At 38.3% G+C, this 21,809-nt stretch overlaps 1 protein-coding gene across 9 annotated transcripts in view; it reads right to left on the bottom strand.

The window, feature by feature from the left end:
• Window positions 1-298: 298 nt before the first annotated feature.
• synj1 (synaptojanin 1) overlaps window positions 299-21,809 on the bottom strand; it is an 84,871-nt gene continuing 63,360 nt past the window's right edge. For 4 of the 9 annotated variants that reach the window (XM_052015337.1, XM_052015338.1, XM_052015333.1 and 1 more), the window contains 7 exons: window positions 20,915-20,953; window positions 19,969-20,016; window positions 16,315-16,353; window positions 16,152-16,222; window positions 15,894-16,005; window positions 14,747-14,976; window positions 299-3,862 (listed from right to left, as the gene is read on the bottom strand). In XM_052015337.1, the coding sequence (XP_051871297.1) occupies window positions 2,984-3,862; window positions 14,747-14,976; window positions 15,894-16,005; window positions 16,152-16,222; window positions 16,315-16,353; window positions 19,969-20,016; window positions 20,915-20,953 (1,418 nt within the window). In that variant the 3' untranslated portion in view covers window positions 299-2,983. Of the gene's footprint in view, window positions 3,863-9,393; window positions 9,418-14,746; window positions 14,977-15,893; window positions 16,006-16,151; window positions 16,223-16,314; window positions 16,354-19,968; window positions 20,017-20,914; window positions 20,954-21,809 lie in introns of all 9 variants that reach the window. The other 5 variants (XM_052015343.1, XM_052015342.1, XM_052015339.1 and 2 more) reach the window with 5 other exon arrangements.

Raw genomic sequence — 21,809 nt, forward strand, 5'->3', positions numbered from 1 at the left:
TCCCCTCCTCGTTTTTCTCTCTCCTTATCTCTCTGTACCTCTCTCCCACCAGTCACTGTCTCCCAACTTCACACCTTCTCCTCCCCCATCTGGCCTTCATTCCCCTCCTCACCTGATTCTACCTATTGCCTGTCAGCCCCTGGCTCGCCCCTCCACAGATGCTGCCTGATTCGTTCAGTTCCTCCAGCAATTTGCTTTTTGCTCTAGATCACTGCATCTGCAGTCTCTTGTCTTTGTGGTTCATCACTTGTATTTTTTTTGTTATTTGCAGCAAAATGAAAACTACCATACTACAAAATTATATTTATAGGACAAAGCTACATTTATTGAATGAAGATACATCTCAAACATTGCATGATATGTACAATTTACTGTGCACACATTAGTCTCAATATTGCAGTCTTCAGGAAAAGAATTAGACACATTATCCACTGAATATAATATAACCAAGTTTAATTTGTATTTATTGATATGCATTGAGAGACACTCTAAAGATCAGGAGACTTATAAAAACTATAAACAGCCAGGTTACCACATTGAAACATTGCAGTTACGATTTTGTAAACACTGTTTAAGTTGTTGCAAAATACATATTTGCTGCAGCCCTATCATAAACCACAGAAGTCAGTGGATTACTCAACAGTTACAAATGGGAGTTTGCACACCAGCAATACCATACTTGCACACTGAGAGTTTTAAAATTCAGTATTTGAATTCAGATTATATATGGAAGTGGTGTTATTCAGTTGAAATGTACCTGGAGAATTTTTAAACAATTACTCCCTATTGCACCACAGGCAAGAACAGCAGCAACAAGCATGATAATGCCTTTTGGATATCAGTAGTGAGTATTTAACCAATGCACTATCTAAAGCAAGGCTGCAAGGTTATGCTATTAAACTTTCAGCATTTTTAGTTACATTTTTCACCTGATGAAAAGCCCATTCCATTTTCAAATTGTTCAGAATGAAGTTCAAAAATAGGAAATGAGGATAGTTTTTGACAGGTCCAATGAATCACCTGCTGGTTATTTAATACGTGCTTTAAATAGATTGCTTGGTTCATGATATTTTCATTTACTACATCTGAATATATAGAAGTGCATCATGACAGAATTTCATCAAAAACCTTAAGTGTATATTTGCATTGTGGAAAACTAAACAAAATGTAGTACTGTATTTAAAAATATCAGAACATGGTACAGACTTGGGTAATATGTAGAGAATAGTTTGGAATAGCATAGTTTCTGATGTTATAGGTTTGAGTCTCTAATCATTCAGTAGTCCTGCTCCACCATCTGTCACAACATTTTTTTTCAGACTAACAAATCCTTTGTGAAATGTACTCTTTGATAAACCAAACTACAGTCTAACTAATTAAATCACTAGTAGGCTCAAATAGATTACATAAATGTATATCTAATGACAAATATATTAAAATTAATTTTTAGATAGGACATCTTATAAATTTTTTAGATGGGATGGATGGGGTATAGGCTAAGTGTGCTTATCAATGTGTATTAGGAATGGACGACTACTTGTGGATTTTGAATAAAAATCCAAGTTTTAGTTTAAAAGAAAATGCAGTTTACTTTTGGTGTGGATGAATTTTAATGTTGGGGATGTGAAAGGATATTTCAAGTAGGCTCATAAATAGACTAAGAATGAAATATAATTTTGAGCAGTGATTATCGCAGTTGGTGTTATATGAATTTTGATGCAGAAATACCTGTTGAAGAATAAGGTTTAATTATCAACCACCAGTTTGCTATTTTTCTTCCAGGTGGTGACAGAATGCAGGCAAATTGCGTTCATGGACTTTAATGTTCAGTAGTAGAACTTACATCACGTTTCAGGGATTTAATATTGGCATCCGAGTCAATATAGCACAGTTTAAGTGTGCTGTTTAGTTTGCTCCAAAAAAGCACATTTTGTTTCCTCTAACGGTCCTCTCAGGAATTAAACTAATAGGTTCACCATCATCCGTTGCACATTGGACCTTATTAAGTAATACCCAGTTTTACTTGCAAAGACCAAAAACAATTTTATCCCATTAATAGAATTCAAGCCATTGTGATCAAAACAGAGTGCATAGTATCAGTCGAATGAACTACCTGATGTATGCCTAATAACTGTTGTGGAATCCTAGACACAACCTGCAATTCTACAATTGCCTCAATATACAGAGGAAAATGTCAGTTTGATTCTATTACACAAAGAGCTCATGAATCCAATTTAGTGGCAGTCAAAGCAACTGCATAATCATGTTAAGAAAATAGAGCAGTTTCATTCTCACTGTGCAGCAACTGTAATATTCCTGTTCATTAGTACAAAGCATCTTTTAACCACACAGCAGGGTGCAGCAAGGTAAACAAAAGCACACTTTTTTAAAACAGCAAATGTTTTACATGGCAATGTCTCCTGTTTTACGAAAATGGTAATAACAACTTGGGGCATTGAAGGAATACTGAAGTGAATCTGTTGCAAAGGATGAAAATGATGAAAGTCACAGAACCACATGACTGTCACAAATTTTAACCCTGGTTCATCATAATGCAAACTTATCATAGGTCAGATTTGAACCAAGATTCCTTGGATAGATTTAAGATTACAAATTTTACTTTAACCAGAGTGATTTCACATTTTTTAAATAACTCACAAGTTATGTCATTTAAAGCTTTACCACTTCTCTTTGCATTAGTCATTTTAACTGCATCTTAGACAAAGTCAGTTTCCCAAAATACTATTCATTTGCTTTTATCCAGGAAATGACAGATTTTGAACTTGGACCCTTAACAAAATATTGTAAAAATTTGTTGACCATTCAAAACCGTTACCAATATTTGAACACTAATACTGACCTTGCACAAGAGATACCAGGTGTTTAATATTTCAAACACAACATATTGCACATGTAATGTCCCAATAAAGAATTCAAATTACAAATAACTTTTTTAAATCAGCCTGCCTTATTGGAATATCTTTCATCTTTCAGTGAAGTCTTGTTTTGATAAAGAGGCAGGTGCCTCAGAATTAAATGGCAAGATTGGAATGATGACATTTGATCTCAAAGGTATAGGAGGTGGTGCTCTTCGAGCTGGTACAGGTATTGATGCACCAGATGCTATGTTATTTGTGTTCCAGTCATTGCCAAATCCGAAATCTGTACCTGGAAATAATTTTTGTGTGCTCTTCAGTGACAGATTGTTAATATTTTCATTCCATGGGTTCTGGGTATCAATTTTTTTTGCATCTGTTGACAGATTTCTTTCTTTTACACCAAAGTCATTATCCTCAAAGGTCACCCACCCACTAATTCGTGTTTTGTCATTTGTAAGTTTACTTTGAAAGACATTGTTGTCTACAAAAGGATTTGATGAAAAGGCAGCCTTGCCAATTCCCACTCCAGAAGTCATTGTGTTAGTGGATAGAACAGGGTAACTGCTGCTACTTTGCACAGACAGCTGTGACGCAACAGCAGGTTTCTGAACAACATTTTGAGCATCAGTCCTAAATGGATTGTAACTGTTTTTTCCAGTGAAAGGGTTTGTTTTGGAGGCATTTCCATCAGCTAAAAAGTTGAAAGCAGTAGGAGAGACTTGGAAGCTCTCCTGCGATTTACTTCGGGGAGGAATGGGAGGTGCAAATGGCATGCAATCAGGCTGTGTTGATACAATGGGTTGGATGGATTGTTGCTGGCACAAAGTTGGAGATATACGATAAAATGCTGGCTGCATTCTAGTGCTTCCACTTGATAACTGAGTCTTTGTCCAAGGGTCAGCAAGCCGGTCAAGTGAAAGGTCAGCAAAAGGGTCAATGCTAGATGTTTCTCCATTGTTAATTCCATTAATATTGGATTGTAACTGTAATGAAAAATAAAAATACAATTACACACAAGAATTTTCAGAATTACTTCATTCCAACTAAAATGAGAACAAATCTATCATTCAGTCATCCCAAAATTATTACTACTGTGACTGACATCTGCAGGTCCCTTCCTACACCACAGTCAACAAATACGTAACAGCCACAGAGTTGATTTTCCTTCCTCGCTCTAGAAAGGGCCTCCACATAGCACTATTTCACAGCAATATGGCCAATATTATAAACTCATTACTGTACTTGAATGTGACAGTGATTTGAAGTTCTTTCAGTGAATATTTTCAGCTTGTCTACAAATGCAGACCCAAGCCCATCACTTCATCTCCCAATTCTCCTTCCTCTCTATCCTGCCCATACCATCCATTACCCCTGCCTCATAAATTCTCATTCCAACTCATCACTAACCTTTGGCCTTCCTATCCTCCTATGAACATCATGGATAAAAGCTCCCCTTTGTGCTGTTTTGATGTTCCCAAAGGACCCTTCGGAGCACTTGTCACTCCCTTCCTTCTTCACAGCAGCAACAGTACATATCCTACCCCACTTTCTAAATGAACTTCCCACCCAGTGTGTTGAGGCCTTGTCAACCTTGCCATTCCCATCCACCGCCGTGTCAGTTATCACAGGGCCCCTCCACATCTTGCTTCAAAACATCTTCCTTAGCAGCCGTGGGTTTAATAATTGCATTGACATTTGTTCTTGATGGAACTTTGGCCAATAAGCTATAAATTTCACTATTTTCCCTACTATCACTAGTAGAATGGTACTCAGCCCTAAATCGCTTGATCCATCTGAATGAATGGCGGCAAGTACAACTGGGTGCTTATAGTTAGGGACACATTTAGGAGCAGTGATCAAAGCATAATTTCTCCTTCTTGTTCGTTATACCTACCTAAAATACATCAGCAAGTTTCTCAAATTTTTCACTCCTTTCCTCGTTCGGGCATCAGCACTAAGCAATTTTCATTATTTTAATTGCCAGGTAAACTCATGTCTTTTCTAAGTTCACTGCACTGGTATTTAACGTCGATCTCTGCTCCAAGCAGAGTTACGACATTCATAGCCATCCCTTCAATCCTGCCATCTGCAAGAACCTCTCGTTTCATTGTGTGAATCATGTTAAGCTATCTCCAATCATTTCCTTATATTCCTCACAATTCACAGCCCCCTCACCTTCCTCTACCAATCAACTTCCTTTTATGCTTGGCATATCTCAAATCACTCAGCATTTAAAATACCAATTAATGTCCAGCCATTAGCATTCCTAACACTACAATATTTCCTAAACTCCTAATTTGTTAAACATATCCATAACTCCACCTTCGTGCCATAGTCTCCATGAAAACTACATGCTTTCTCACTCTAGTAGTTCCCCCAGTATAGTCTGTATCTCCACTCCTAGGAAGTCCAAAAGATGTCGATCAGAATGTGATTGGTGGAAAATTGATTGAGCTATTCATTATCAGATTTGGCTGCAACAAATGAACCACTAACAGATTCTGCTTTCAATTGCCAAATCTCCTCACTACACCAGAATCATGCTTGAATACAAAACAACTGCCAGCTTCTTTGCTCCACTACAAAAAATTTCTTAAATTCTCTGAACTTTCGATCCTTGCTTTCACTGAGGACGACAGCCCCATAGTCTTTATCACTGTGACCATCCCTTTGCCATTCCACTCCTTACCCTAGTCCATCAAGTCAAATGTTTCTGTGGCCTCAGATTGGGCACAGAACATTCTGAAATGGGGAGGGAGAATGGGCAGAGGCCTAGGTATGTATTGGTACTAACAACATGGGTAGAAAGAGGGATGAAGTTTTCAGAGTGAATGTAGGGTTAGGCAGAAGGTTTAAAAAGCATGACCTCTAGGGTTGTAATCCTGGTATTACTCCCTGTGCCACAAGCTAGCTATGGGGGGGACAGATGAAAGTGTGGCTAAGGAGCTGGTGCAGGAGGGAGGGCTTTAGGTACTTGGATCAGTTGGATTGTTTCTGGGGCAGGTGGGACCTGTATAAGGAGGATGGGTTACATTTAAACTGGTAGGGGACCAATATTGTTGCAGAGTGGTTTGCTCATGCTACTCGGGAGCATTTACACTAATTTGGCCGGGGGATGGGGGGAACTCAGTAGCAATGTGGCAGGTGGGGAGATTGCCAAATGGACTTGCTTGATTTATCCTCTACATTCAGGTCAGAGTAATAGATACAGGTTAGGAAGCATGGTAGGCTCAACTGCATTTACTTTAATACAGGGAGCCTCATGGGTAAGTCAGAAGAGCTTACAGCGTGATCAAACATATAGAATTACAACACTACTACAATCACAGAAACCTGGTTAAGTGAAGTGCAGGACTGGCAACTTAATGTTCTAGGGTGCAGAAGTTTTGGGCATGACAGGGTGATGCAAAAGAGGAAGGGAAGTCACACTACTGATTAAAAAGCACATCACAGCAGTATATAGAGAAGATATCCTGGAAGGATCATTCAACAAAGCCAATGAGTAGAACTTGGGAATAAGAGGGGCAATCACTGCTGAGTTTGTACTGTAGGCCTCCCAGTAGTCAGCAGGAATTAGAGGAACAGCTATGCAAACAAATAGCAGAAAGCTGCAAAAGCAATAGGGTGATAGTAGTAGGGGGTTTTAACTTCCATAATATTGACTGGGACTGCCTTAGTGTAAGGGTCTTAGATGGGGCAGAATATGTTAAGCATGTCTGAGACAGCTTTGAGACACTATGTAGATAGTCCTACCAGTGAAGAGGCTGTACTTGACCTCATCTTAGGAAATTTGCAGACGACACAAAGGTTGGTGGTGTTGTGGATAGTTTGGAGGACTGTCGAAGATTGCAGAGCGACATTGATAGGATGCAGAGCTGGGCTGAGAAGTGGCAGATGGAGTTCAATCTGGAGAAGTGTGAGGTGGTACACTTCGGAAGGACAAACTCCAAGGCGGAGTACAAAGTTAATGGCAGGATTCTGGGTAGTGTGGAGGAGCAGAGGGATCTGGGTGTTCATGTCCACAGATCCCTGAAAGTTGCCTCACAGGTGGATAGGGTAGTTAAGAAAGCTTATGGGATGTTAGCATTCATAAGTCATGGGATCGAGTTTAAGAGCCGCGAGGTAATAATGCGGTGCTACAAAACTCGGGTTAGACCACACTTGGAGTACTGTGTCCAGTTCTGGTCACCTCATTATAGGAAGGATGTGGAGGTGTTGGAAAGGGTGCAGAGGAGATTTACCAGGATGCTGCCTGGTTTAGAGAGTATGCATTATGAGGAGAGATGAAGGGAGCTAGGGCTTTTCTCTTTGGAGAGAAGGAGGATGAGAGGAGACATGATAGAGGTGTACAAAATATTAAGAGGAATAGATAGACAGCCGGAGCCTCTTTCCCAGGGCACCAATGCTCAATACAAGAGGGCATGGCTTTAAAGTAATGGGTGGGAAGTTCAAGGGAGATATCAGAGGGAGGTTTTTTACCCAGAGAGTGGTTGGGGCATGGAATGTGCTGCCTGGGGTGGTGGTGGAGGCAGGTACATTGGTCAAGTTCAAGAAATTGCTGGATAAGCATATGGAGGAATTTAGAATAGAAGGATATGTGGGGGGAAGGGGTTAGATAGTTTTTAGTTGAGGTTTAAAGGTCGGCACAACATTGTGGGCCGAAGGGCCTGTATTGTGCTGTACTTCCTATGATTCTATGAAATAAAACTAGTCAGCTGGTGGAGGTATATAAAATAATGAGAGGCATAGATAAGGTAGATCATCGGAATCTTTTCCCTATGGTTGAGATATCAAAATCAAGAGGGCATAGATTTAAGGTGAGAGAAAGGGGCTTTAAAGGGCCTCTGAGGGGTATGTTTTTTTTTATACAGAGAGTGATTGATATCCAGAATGTGTTGCTCTATAGCCATACAATTCCATATTTGTAACATCCTTAATTCCTACCTACCTTCAAGGTGACTAATATTGGCCTCCTTTGCATCCCCAATACTAACTTCTCTGATAATGATTGGTATCTGTGCCTTCAGTTGTCTAGGCCTTAAACTATGAAATTCCTTTCCTAAACTCAGCTTTTTTTAGTTTTCCTTGAACATGCTTCTTAAATCAAGCTTTTGATCACCTACCTTAATATCTGTTTTCACGATGTTGAAATTTGAGAGGTAAATAAGGATGCTTTACTACATTAAAGGTGCTGCATTAACACAGGTTGTTGTGTTACCAAATTAAATGACAATTGACACCTCTCATTCCTTACCTGTGGTAATTTGACATTTGAACCAGAATGTTACTGGTCAGCTTTTGTCTCATTTGGGAAAATATCAATGCTACTACCTTTCTCTTTTAGTACTTTGAAAATGTCACTGAAAAATGCTGAAATTATTATTATGTAGTGAACTAATGCCAACTGGATATTAAAATGATTGTGCAGTTTCAATTTGATTGGAACCCTTTAGCATACACAGAAGACCCACATACTATGAGCCTAAACAAGGACAGAAATCCAGATCCAAGAAATAGAGGGATTGTCAAACAAGCATTTCTAGGTTTTCAGAAAAGCAGGACTATAACATTATGGGAAACAAAACAAAAATAATGGAATTCAACAGGATGAATATTCCAGTAGTGACTGAAATGGTGTTGCATAGAAGATACTCAGTTAAAGAACATTCATAACTTTTTGTAATAATACATTGTTTGAGTTAGGGAATAGAATCTTTGAACCAGTATTTTAACATCTGCTTATATAAATGGGAGAAAAGTTAAGTTCGCTCCAGGCATGTTTGGTAATAGTTTGGAAGCAATTGATTGGCAGTAGCGTGGAATTAAAAAAAAAGCTTATTCTTGCGTTCTTATTATTTTATGTTCTTGAATTTCGGAAGATACTAGTTTTTTGCTGCTCCAACTTTACCTATCAATTGGAAGATAATGTTTTGATTGGAGAAGCAGAATAACATGTACTAGCCATTAAAGGAGGTATAAGGAAGATAAGTATTATCTCATGGGATAAATTCAAGGTTCACCAAAGAAGTTGTATATAATTTATTTCCAAAAGTATCAAGTTCATTTGGCAAACAGTGCAGCTTTATGCTTTAAGATCTGTTTATAAGTATGGTAAAATTTACAAATTTAAAAGGCATTATCAGATGTAACTTTGTTTAAAAATACAATGGAAATATCAATTCCATATCCAGAAAGCAATGCTTATGTTGCATTATTAGATAAACATTTTAACAAGGACTTAACCATAAAGTGACGAATAGCAATTGAGTTCTCTTTCTCCTGGAGAGATGCTTTGAGTATTTTCTACAGTTCCATGTAAACTAAAAACAATGAGCCTCATGACTAAATCTAACATACATGAATTAAAAATAAAAGCTATTGTAACTCTGCAAAATGAAAAGTGCACTTCATGACACTGGTACAATTGCTGATGTATGAGGTTTTGCAATTCATACATCAGAATATAGTGAATAAATTATTAGACCACATAGAAAATTGTAAAGTAATTCAATACCTTTCACCCTGATGGTTGTTCCTGCTTGTGAGAAAGAGACAGTAAATATAAGAAAGAGGAAAACAAAGTCATTATCCACTGGACAGTTACTGCTTTAACTCTAGTCATGGGTTTCCTTGACGTCAGTTTTTTTCCCAATATCGTATAGTTCCACCATACCCCAAAATGGATACTTTTTTAAGCTGCACATTATAAACATGTTTTGAATAAACACAAACATAATGTGGTGTATTTTGATAGGGTACACAAGGGAAATGTGTCTAAATGGGGAAGAGGGTATTGGGCGTATATTCCAAAATCATTAAATAGTAGCAAAACAACAAAACTATTAAGAATGATAACATTACACTGCAGTTCATTCCTAGAGGGTTAGAAATAAATTTGTGTTTCATGAGAATGAGCTAGACAATACTTGTAGTGTAGCCACATTAGAGACGTATTATTTTCAAAGATCCCACCAGAACTGAGTGATTACATTATCAAGAAAGATTAAACCCAGGGATCATCAACATAAGATGGTGGTTGATGAATCCAATTTTTAAAAAAGTCAGGATCTTTTTAACCAGAGAATAGTTGGAATGTGATCTCTCCTCCACAAATGGCATAAATGCAATTAAAGGAAAATTCAGTGAGTACTTGAGGGAAAAGAATAGAAAGACATGGTGATACAGTAAGGGAAAGTGAGGAGGGTTGATTGCTCTCTCGGCATCCAAAGACCAGCATCATCTTATTAAACCAAATGGCCTCTTTCAGTATTGGAAAATTCTGGATAATTTACGTAGTTAAAATAATTTATTCTAATTCCACCCCCACCCCAATTTAACTGACTATTTTTTCTTTCTTTCATCTTCCTCAAGGTAACTCAAATATATCCACTGAAGCCAACAGGCCTTTGATAAATTGCCCAAGAGCTTTGTACCAATCTGCATAGGAAAAATTGTTGAGGGCATCACATTTGAGTACCTTTAAAGCTCACTGGATAACAGTCAAAATCAGAAAGACCATTAAATTTCCAATTCTTTAGTTGGATGAGATTAAGAATATTGAAGAATCCCCAGTAAAATGCAGGTTAAGAATGAACTAAATCCCTGTCACTAGAAAAATTCCTAAAAGGACAATATCAAACACAATCGAAAACTAAAGAATATACAATACACATTTATGCACAGCTATATCTAGCTTATTTCAAGACTCTCACAATACCCTAACGTCTTCTATAGCTTAACATAAGCCAGTTTCTCCTTACTGCCCCATCCCCCAACAAATGAAATATTGTCTCCATGTCAACTATTCCCTTTGAGAAAGATTTGGTTTTCAAACATATAGAAATGTTTGAAAAATTTGCATGTGATAAAGTAAACTGTCCATTGCAGAATATTTTAATCCACAAACTACAGGCAGAATTTCTGCTAGATGCTTCCCTTTGTCAGTAATTTTTCATCTGCGCAAAGTTATCCTCTTCTGCAGTCTGCTTGTTTTTGCTTCCATGAATTCTTCGGGGTTCAGTAAGTTGATTGTTACTGCACTTCTGTATCTCCTTGGCTATTCACTAGGGTGTATAACCTAGGTTGCCCAATTCTGTCCGATTTCTCTTTACATTTTTAGATATGTCAGAAAATTGGCAAAGTTTAACCTGGTTTTTGTTGACAAGCGAATGAAAACAATGCGTTGTTCTTCCATGGTAAGAATATTGGTATGTAAATATGGTGCATGTTACCCAACAAGGAATAAATAGTTTATCATGTTGCTCCATAGTATCAATAACAAAAGGAACTTTGTAGTGGAACACAGCAACCAAAAGAAACACGAGCAAATTTTGGGAAACACTTATTCTTTTAATTGGTCTGTCTGCTTCAGAAGCCAACAGAAATGTTACCATGGTCAGGAGTTTACAAACAATATTACTTAAAATTATAATTTACATAGGGCGGCATGGTAGTGTAGCGGTTAGCGCGACGCTATTACAGTGCCAGCAATCAGGGTTCAATTCTCGTCGCTGTCTGTAAGGAGTTTGTACGTTCTCCCCGTGTCTGCGTGGGTTTCCTCCGGGTGCTCCGGTTTCCTCCCACATTGCAAAGACGTACGGGTAGGTTAATTGGGTTTAAAATGGGTGGCGGGGACTTTAAAAAAAATAATTTAATTTAATTTAAATTTAGAATTTCCACTTTAATTGTATAGAATATAAACTAATTCTGTTAAGGCCATACATTTACCCCAAGAGTTCAGAAATCAATTTCAGAGTCAGAGTTTGGAGAACCCACAGTGTATTCAGGATATTGCTGGGATTTTACGAGCTGAAACTGTTCCATTTGCTAGCAGAGAACCAGTAATCTATTTACTTAAATGTACAGCCAAGATGCCCAATGTGTGGTTTTCAGGGATATCTGAGATAAACAGAAAACTCTACTGCCAGAAACAAGTCTTCTCCCTCCACAATATACCCTGGAATAATCCACTGGATCAACTGCTGTATTTCTTAAATATGACACTGACTTGCTTCAAATCAACCTGCTGTAACATCTTGAAGCCACATCACCCATCTAAGAAACACAGCTTGACTATCCCCTGCTTCCAGTCATCTGGTTGGTTGTGAAATGATGAGCATGGGAATAGGAGGCTAACATATTTTAAATGAAAGTACTTCCTTTTTAAAATAAAATTTGCAGCCTATTTTACACTGGTGAACATTTTCATATAATAATTTACTAGAATTTTCTTTTTACTTCTCCCTTCAAGAAAACTTGTGTAGAAATCTGGAGCAAAAAAAAAACACTTGGAGGAAGTCAGCAGGTCGAGCAGCATCTGTGGAGGTGAAGGGATAGTGTGTTTCAGGTCATGACCCTGCATTAAAACAGAGTGTGGTGGGAAGATGGTCCATTATAAAGAGGTGAGAGGGAGGGGTGAGACGGGGTTGGTTGGTGATGGATGGAAGATGATGGGCAGATGGAGTTGAGAGATGGAAGCTGGTGGGTCATAAGTGGAAACAGATCAGAAAAGAATCATAACAATGCGCAGATGGAGCTGGGGGTGGGGGGGTGGGGGGGGGGAAGGTAGAGACAGAGACTAGAAGGTGATGTGGAACCAGATTAGGGAGGAGAAACCCAGATGGAAATTGAAAAAGTAAACAAAGGGACAGAGAACCAAGGTGGACCGATAGGAGTGGGAAAGGAATGTAAGGGAGAGTGGGTTACTTGAAGTTAGAAAATTCAATATTCATAACATTGGGTTTTAGGCTATTCTTCTAGTTTGCATTTGGCCTCACCTTGGCAGTGGAGAAGACTGAGGACAGATAGGTTGGTGTGGAATTGGGAAGCAGAGTTGAAGTGACATGCAACTTGAAGCTCAAGGTGGCTATTACAGCAAGTGCTCCGCCAAACGGTAGACTAGACTAGGTGACACTCTCAGTCCTGAAATGTCTACTATCCCTTCCCCCCCCTTCCCCCCCCCCAAATCCCTCCAAGGGCTGTTGCTTGAATCACCGAGTTTCTCCAGTAGCTTGCATTTTTTTTCCTCCAGATTCCAGCATCTGCAGTCTCTTGTATCAGTCTAGAAATTCAATTTGTTTTCAGCGATATTTCCATACTGAAGTGTGATTACAACAACTTTGGATTCAAATTACATCTCTCCAAAATTTGACCAGTTCAAACTACATTTGCACCAATGATATGTTTTGTGTCAGATGTGCAGGAATGATGCCATTCTGTGAATTGTTCACTTAGAGCATTATTGGGAGCAATTAGTACATATGGTTCAGAAGAGATGCAGTTGTTGAACACTCTTGGCTCAACTAAGTTTTAATTGCGCTGCATCCCCTGCAATAGAGGAATTTAAAGTGAGCCTCCCTAAAAATCTCAGGGCCAGGACTATGAACCCAATTTAGGTAAATCTCCTTTATTGATCTACCCTTCTATTGTGCATCTCCCAAAGTTGACAACACTCAGCAAAACATCACAAGCCCACCCACCCACAAACAAGATTCCCAACCTCTCAACTCCCAGGTTCTGATCCCATGACCTGACCGCTCAACACCAAGGCTCAGTGACTATCATGCTCATCTCTCTCCGATAGGCAATTGGCCCTGCCCCAAATCTGCAAAGTTAGTATCATCGCCACCTTCCAAGGAATTGACCCTCACCTCAACTGACCCCCATATCCCAACTCCCCAGACATAACTGTTTTCCTTAACAATATTCTACACTAGCAACGTGAGTAAGAAAAGGCTATTCTTTTAAACTTGATTCAGCAACACCTGTCATCTTAGACCACTGGTGTATGAATTTTAAAGAAGCTGGCCCATGATCAAAGTGGTTATCAGTGTGCGTGCCACTGACAGATTAATGGGTCTCTAAGTACAGATACAGTTCTAGGGTATTAATTTCTTGCTAGAAGATTGTTACACAATCAACATATTGAAGTAAAATGGTACATAATAAAGGCTTCATGTTGGTGACATATTAGGATTAGCTTCACAGAGAAGGCTGTCATTCTAAAGTCACAAAGAAAACCTTTCTAATTGTGAATACTTAAATTATATAGTCATTTAAAAAATATAAAAACTATTTCAACTACTGGAGTGAAACAATGATAAATGACAGGTGGTGAAGAAAATTTTAGTAGACATTGCAGAAAACTAACCAATTAGCCTTGAAGAACCAGGCAGTACTAAAAACGAGTACGGCTGTAGTCTCCTGTGCCCATTCACTTGCCAGCATTTTAACTTGCAGATTTGGGAATTGTCAGTGGCTCTTAGTGCAGACAGGTGTAGGCTTCGTGAATATGTTAAACTTTTGATGCTACTTGGAACTCTGTATATGATTATAGCTATGAATTGTCAAATGAACGTACTGCCCGTGAAACATGCAAGGAAACTTAGTGTTTCCTCTATCCATGCACCACCAATCTTTTTTGAAAACTATCATCCACCCACACCCTACCTATTGATCATTGCTTGCAATCCCTCATTTCTGTCCGGTTATTACACTCCTGCCTGATAATCAGCCATCTAGTAGTTATCACTAGTTTTGTGTAGGAATCTGTTATTTTAACTATGTTAAAATAATGATGCTGGCTTGAGATACCATCAGGGAAACTTGCAATTTGCCTTCCCCTTTATGTACAAAGTTAAAATCAGGGTTAATAACTTCTGATGTTGTTGAGACCAGCACAAATTGGTATTCACTTCTGAATACCAGAAGTACAGAATAAGGAAATGCTCTGCAATTATTTCATAGATTTGTTCACTCTGTCTTCAATCACACAAGATGGAAGAACAACATGTTCTTTGCAAAAATAATTTTTGGTTAAGGTCATTAAAGCAATGTTATTTAATCGATGCCGCTCAGTTTCCACTTACCTGCTCTGTAGTAACAGGTTCTACTGGCAGGCTTTGGGCAGATTTGCTGCGGGGTGGAGCTTGTGGTGCAAGATGATCTATGTTATGAAAAGGGGGTGGTGTCTGAGAAATGGGTTTCAAACCAATTGGTTTAAGAGGTTCTTGCAGCTTCTGGGAACTTATTGAGGGAGGTTGAGATGGAAGTGGAGTGGCAACCTTTGGCTTGAGTGGTTCTGGCAGGAGCATTGATCCTAATTGACAAACAAAGAATTAGATGGCATTTACTTTTCACGCACTTAAGGATTCCTCTACATATGCAAATTTGCAGAAGAAAGTTTCTTAATGACCACATTCATATGAATCATGATCCCTGATCTGGAGATTAGAAAGAAGCATGGTCAGTATTTTCCCCATTTATTTTAATGTTTTTTGTTTCATTTTTTCTTAATTAAAGCAGTTTTAAAAGTTTTTAAAACATCACTGAATATTAAAGATATTTACAAACACTTACAAAGCTTCATAGACTTCCACAATTGAGGCTCCTTGCTAGCTCTTGGAGTAATCCCCCACTAGTTTTTCCTGTAACCTATCCTTCCACCAGATTCTACTACACAGCTACACTAAGGGCAATTTACAGTGGCCAATTAACCAACCAATCCACATCCTTGGAATGTGGGAGGAAATTGGAGCATCCAGGAAACCCATGTGGTTACAATAAGAATGTGCGAACTCCACACAGACAGCACTGCAGATCAGGGCTGAACCCGAATCGCTGGAGCTGTGAGCCAATAGCTTTACTAGCTACACCAATGTGCCACCCACCTCTCCCTAATTATACTCTACTTTTTAATCCCATCTCCTACACAGTAAAAACTGTTAACATTTTCTACGTTTAATACTTTATACAAATGAATAGAATATAGATCAGGGCATAAGATGCAAGGAAAATGTGAGGAAAGCTTTTTGATGCAACTAGTGGTTATGATCAGGTATTCACTACTTATAAGGATTGTGCAAACAGAGAATCACAACATGGTCAGAGAATCAGAATCATGGTAAGTGGGCAGGCATTTGAGTGAAAACAATTTGCAGGGCTCTGGGGGAATTGGAACTACCAAGAGCTGGCAAAGTTTGTGACTGACCTCCCATAGCAATTCTAAGTACAAACCTTTTAAAGGTTCTGGTTTGCTCAGAACCTCTGAGAGTGGTAGTCCGACTGCTGGCTTGATAGGTGCATGATTTGCTGGTGCACTGATTACGCCAGCCCGTGATGGTATATTCTGTAATGAAAAAGAATCTACAATGGAACCAAAGAGTTTCAAATAATTTAATTCAATATTTTTAAATAATTCAAAACTTAGCAGATATAAATAAAATCTTTTCTTTGCACAAATTATATTTGAATATTAGACTCTAATGAACATACCGGTCTAGAAGCTGCACCAGCTCCTGTAGTAGCTGAACTCGTGATTGCGTGGGGAGGTGGTTGACCACGACCTGCAGAGAAAAAGGAAAGCACTGGGTAGCACAAAATGGTATTTACTTTTGTCTCTGCACTTGAAGATATTTCAGATTAGATGGAAGTTTACCTTCTGGTTCTTTTCTGCCTTGTGCTGGGCTTTTTGGCACTATGCAGCATAAGATGGAATTAAGCAAATTTCACATTGTTTGTCAGTAATGTGTAGAATAACATTCAACACCAAAGAATAATCCAAGTTTCAATTTTATTCAATAATCATATTACTCTCCTATTGAAACAACTTAAGCAATCAATTTTCAAGTAATATGAGAAAGGCTGCATAAATTGACAACTCTATAGTTAGGCAGAATAGAAATGATTTGGACAATATCCCTGTTGCATAAGCCTGCTGTGAGTGGCTTGAGATTGATTTTGTGTATGTAATTTTTATATAAATATCATTAGCTCACTGTATTTTCTTTTAACAAATTTGACTGTTTCATCACACCGTGTTTGAATCCTCACTATGGATATAGAATAAAAAGATAAGGACATAAGATATAGAAGTAGAAAAAGGCCATGTTGCCCCACTATTTCAAAAAGTTCATATCTGATTTGAACTTGGCCTCAGGTACACTTTCCTGCTTGTTGATTCCTTGGTTCATCTTATAGATAAAAACCATGTCCATCTCAAGCACTGTAAACTATTTCAAAGGTTAACAACCCTCTGAAAAGAGATTCCTCAACTCAGTCTTAAATGCATGACTCCCTAACTCTGTAACAATGGTCCCTAGTTTTGATCCTACCAGAAGTGGAAAAATTTTCTTAGCACTCATCCCATCAAACACTCAGCATCTTGCACATTTCAATAAGATCACCTCTCATTTGTCTAATCTCCAATAAATTACTGTACCTTAATGCTAATTTTCAATGTTTCATGTACAAGGATGCCCAGATCCTCCTGTACAGCAGCATTCTACAGCCTCATACCAAAGAAAGAAATTATTTGCCTTCCAATTATTTGCCCAACTTTTGTTCTTTCACTTAACCTGTCTATATCCCTTTGCAGATTCTTTGCATGTGAACATATAAATTAGGTGCAGCAGAACACTTGGCCCTCAAGCCTGCATTGCCATTTAATATGATCATGGTTGATCTAACTGTAACCTCAATGCCACATTCCTGTCTACCTGTGGTAACCTTTCACCTCTTTGCTGATCAAATATCTATGGGTCAGGCAGCATCTATGGAATGCAGAGGGAGAGTCAACATTGCATCAGGACTGAGTGTGTAGCAGGGAGATGTCCAGTATAAAGAGGTGAGGAGGAGGGGAGAGGCAGGAACTGGCAGGCGATAGGTAGAACCAGGTGAGGAGGGAGATGATGAGCAGATGGAGCAAGGTAAGGGGAGGGGAGGGTGGCGGTAGAGTCAGAGACTGGAAGGTGATTAAGTGGAACCAACAAAGGGCTGCAGATTCTGGAAGGTGATAAATGGAATCAGATAAGGGTGGGATGATGGGCAGATGGAACCAGTGGGGAGGGGGATAGTAGGCCCAGTGGGTTAAATGTGTGGGTGACGGGCACATAGAACCAGGTGGGAGAGGAGAAACAACGATACAGGGTCTTAAAAAAAATATCAACTATCCCTTTGCCTCTACAGGTGCTACCTGACCAACTGAGTTTCTCTGGCAGTTTGTTTTTTGCTCCAGATACCAGCATCTGCCAGTCTCTTGTCTCCCTCAGGATATTGTTCCGTTTTTACTTTTCTGAACTCCATCATATACAGTACAAGCCTAGTCTGTCCAATCTTTCCTCATGAAACAACCTGTCCATTTGGGTACTAGTCTAGTTAACCACCTCTGAATTGTTTCCAATGCATTAACATCCTTCCTTAAATAAAGAGATGATGACTATACACTAGATGTGGTCTCACCAATGCACTATATTACTGGAGCAGATTCTCCCTACTTTGTTAGTGAATTCCTCCAACACGAAATCATAACAAATTTAGATTTCCAAAATACTTGCTCTATGTGCATGCCAGCCTTTTGTGAACCATGCACTCTACATCTCTGAGCCCTACAATCTCAGAAATGCTTTTCTATTATTTGTGCCAAAATGGGCAAATTCATTATTATTCCATGTTATAATCGATTTGTCAGGTATGTTCCCACTCACCTAACCTATTTGTATCACTTTGAAGCTTCCTTATGTTCTTTTCCCAAATTATTTTCCTACCTATCTTTGTGTCATCAGCAAATTTCCCAACCACATCTTTGGTACCTTTATCCAAGTCATTTATATAAATTGCAAAAAAAAAAGTTGCAGCTCCAACACTGAACATTACACCTTGCCAATCTGAAAAAGACATTTATTCCTTCCTCTGTTTTCTGTTATCCACCAAAATCTTCTATCCACATCAATATGTGTTATTCCTACACCATAAGCTCTTATTTTCAGCAGTAACTTTTGTTGCATCAGAATATCAAATGCCTTCTGGAAACTCAAGTATAGTACATCCACTGATTTTTATCCCCCCCCCCCCCCTCCATATCCAAGGCATCTGTAGCTTCTTCATAAACTCCAATAAATTGATCAAGTAAGATTTCCCTTACACAAAACTATATTGACTTTGACTGAATAATTTGACTTTTTTTTCTTAGTGTCAGTATTACTAGCTTCTAACATTTTCCATGTGACAGATGTTAAACTATCTGGCCTATAGCTTCCTGTTTTTTGTCTCCCTCCCTTTACCAAATAAAGGAGTTGTATTCAATCTAATGGAGCCTTCCTCAAATTCAGGGAATTTTGGAAATTAAAACTTTATCCTCCTTGCAATTTGCTATCTTTGTAGCATCAGCAAATTTGGCTGCAGTACACTCTATATTTTCATCGAAGTCATTAATGTAATTGAAAAACCAGCACTGATCCTTGTGCTGTCCCACTAATTATGCAAACATTAATTTTGTCAGTACTGTATGGTAATCAGTTTAAGAGCAATATTTTTAAACAATGTTAGGCAAATGTTCTCGTCAGTGATTTGCAGCTAACATCCTTTAAAGCACTATCTGGTGGCCTGATAGAGAAATTATCAAACAGTTGCAAAAGACAAAGACAGAAAAAGAGCAAATTATATAAAAAAAAGATATTTGAATTTGTATAGTACCTTTTGCATCCTATTTAGGAATGTTCCAAAGCACTTTATTTTTTGAAGTATAGTTGCTGTTCTAGAGTGAACGTGGCAGTCAATTTGTGCAGAGCAAGCTCTCACAAACAATACTGTGATAGTGACTAATTCACGTTTTTGTGAGGTTGGTCAAGAATAAATATTGGTCAGGACGACGGGAATAGCTCACCAGCTCATCAATGAAACAACATCACAAACAGGGAAAGATAAATAGAGGCACGGAGAGATGAGGATAGGGCAAAAAGGCAGGGAGAGGAAATGAGAAGGAGCAAAGAATGGACAAGGAATGAGAAATAGATACAAGCATTCCTGTACCCATCCTTGGGAAGCAAATAAAATATCTGCATTACATTTTAAACAATTATTTAAAAGTTGATGCGTATGCACTTGTTTAAAAGTGAAGCATCAAATTGCAGTTATATAAAGTTATTAGGGAAAGATTGCAAAAGAACACAAGTTATAAAGTCCCATTGTCAAATTAATCACAGCAAAAAAGGTACCAATTATTTATCATGTTATTTTTCAATGAAAACTTGAAACAAAATTCCTTCATTTGACTCTGATAAATTACACAAGTTATATCACAGATAAGAGTTACCTTCCATTTCCTTTCTAGCTAACCCTGGACTGACAGGTGCCCCAGGACCTTATGGGAGGGGAAAGAAAGAAAATGTGTTCTCTACATAGAAACCATCACAGAAGACACAGCAAGAGTAGAAAATGCAAAACAAGTCTAACCAAAACATTGCAAAAGAGCTATACATCTACATAGTAGCTGGTTTAGCCTCTTAGCATTTACAAAAGCTACATGAAATAATACTTGCTGAGCTAGCCTTGCAGCATTGTTTTTGGAATAGTTTCCGGTGGACAATTACTGGAAGTCATTGTCAAGTTAGGTAGGATTAAGCACAAATGGGGTTAAGCACAAATGGGGAACTATCCATGTTGTAGTTTATTGATAACATTCAAAGTATTACCATGGTTGTCTTGATTTTTGTTGTCTTTTTTTGTGATTGTGCAGCTCAGTAAATGGGCTGCATGAGTTAGAAATAATACTACAGGTAGCCCTTGACAGGGAATTAAAAAACAGGAGATTTTAAAACAATCAAAAGGGTAAAATGGCATCTATGGTTTTGTCTTGGTCCCATGTTAATGAATGAAGTATGAAATACCTTGTACTACATAGTTTATTTTTGGTTGTACAGCAAGTTAAACATGAAGGTTCATGGTTAGTATGTTCCATATTTGTCCACTTGGAAACTGCACTTAGGGAAAAGTGCAAATATCTCTCTCAGAAATTAAAATGAAAGGAGTCCTACCCCAACAGTTCACTTTTTGATGACACTGAAACTAAAGGAAAGACCACAAGCTGCTTCCACAGAGTTAAGAAAAATTATGACTTCATTTTTACATTTTTTTCCTCAAGGGTCTACTTTTATGTAGGATAGAAAATAACTATTTTGTTTCTATTCGGCATATCATGCAGGCATAATTATAACTAGAGGTGAAGGTTTAAGAAAATACCAAATATCATATCTTTTTACCTTTCAACTCTTTCCTAGTGGATGCTGGGCTTCTCGCTCCTTAGTGAAGCAACAGAATTGTGATGCAGAGAAGGCCATTAGTATGCATGAAGCAAATATGCGTTTATGTTAGTGTACACAAAAGTACTTGCATGCGCACAATGGTTTTATTTGGTCAGAAAAAACACATTCCTATCAACAGGCTCTAGAATTGTGGATTCAACTAAACTACTTAATCCATGAAAATCAAAGAAAAAAAACACAGGTGCCGGAAATCTGAAACAAAAAGTCTGGAAACACTCAACAGGTCAGGCAGCATCTGTGAAAAGAGAAATAAACTTAACATATCTGGTCAAAGAACCTGCATCAGAACTGGAAAAGAGAGAAAGCACGTTAGTTTTAAGTTGTGGAGAGAAGAGCGGAGTGATGGAAAGGACAAGGGAAGCAGATTGTAAATGCAGAGCTGTAGGAAATACCCAGCAAGTAAGGTGTGCTAGTGGAGAGAAAAAAATTATGGGATAATAAGGGTTTCCACCAGCAATTCAAGAGAATAGCCTATTGAGCATCCTGTTGTGTGCTCTTTTACACAATCAATATAAAATTTGATTTGACAGAATTGCAATTGCAAAGGATAATCTATCCCACTGTTATAAGATGCTTGAACAGCCCTCTTGTACCAAAAAGATCCTGATCTTGATCGTGATCTCTCAATCTCCCTCATCGTGCCCCTTGTACCTTATTTGTCTGGCTGCACTGCACTTTGTCTCTAACTGTAACTTTATATTCTGCATTTTGTTATTGCTTTTCCCTTTGTACTACCTTGATGTACTTATGTTTGGAATGATCTGTATGGATGGCATGCAAAGCTAAGTTTTTCACTGTATCTCGGTACATGTCACAATAATAAACCAATTAC

This window comes from Pristis pectinata, chromosome 4 (assembly GCF_009764475.1).
Source record: "Pristis pectinata isolate sPriPec2 chromosome 4, sPriPec2.1.pri, whole genome shotgun sequence".
Classification (NCBI taxonomy): domain Eukaryota; kingdom Metazoa; phylum Chordata; class Chondrichthyes; order Rhinopristiformes; family Pristidae; genus Pristis; species Pristis pectinata.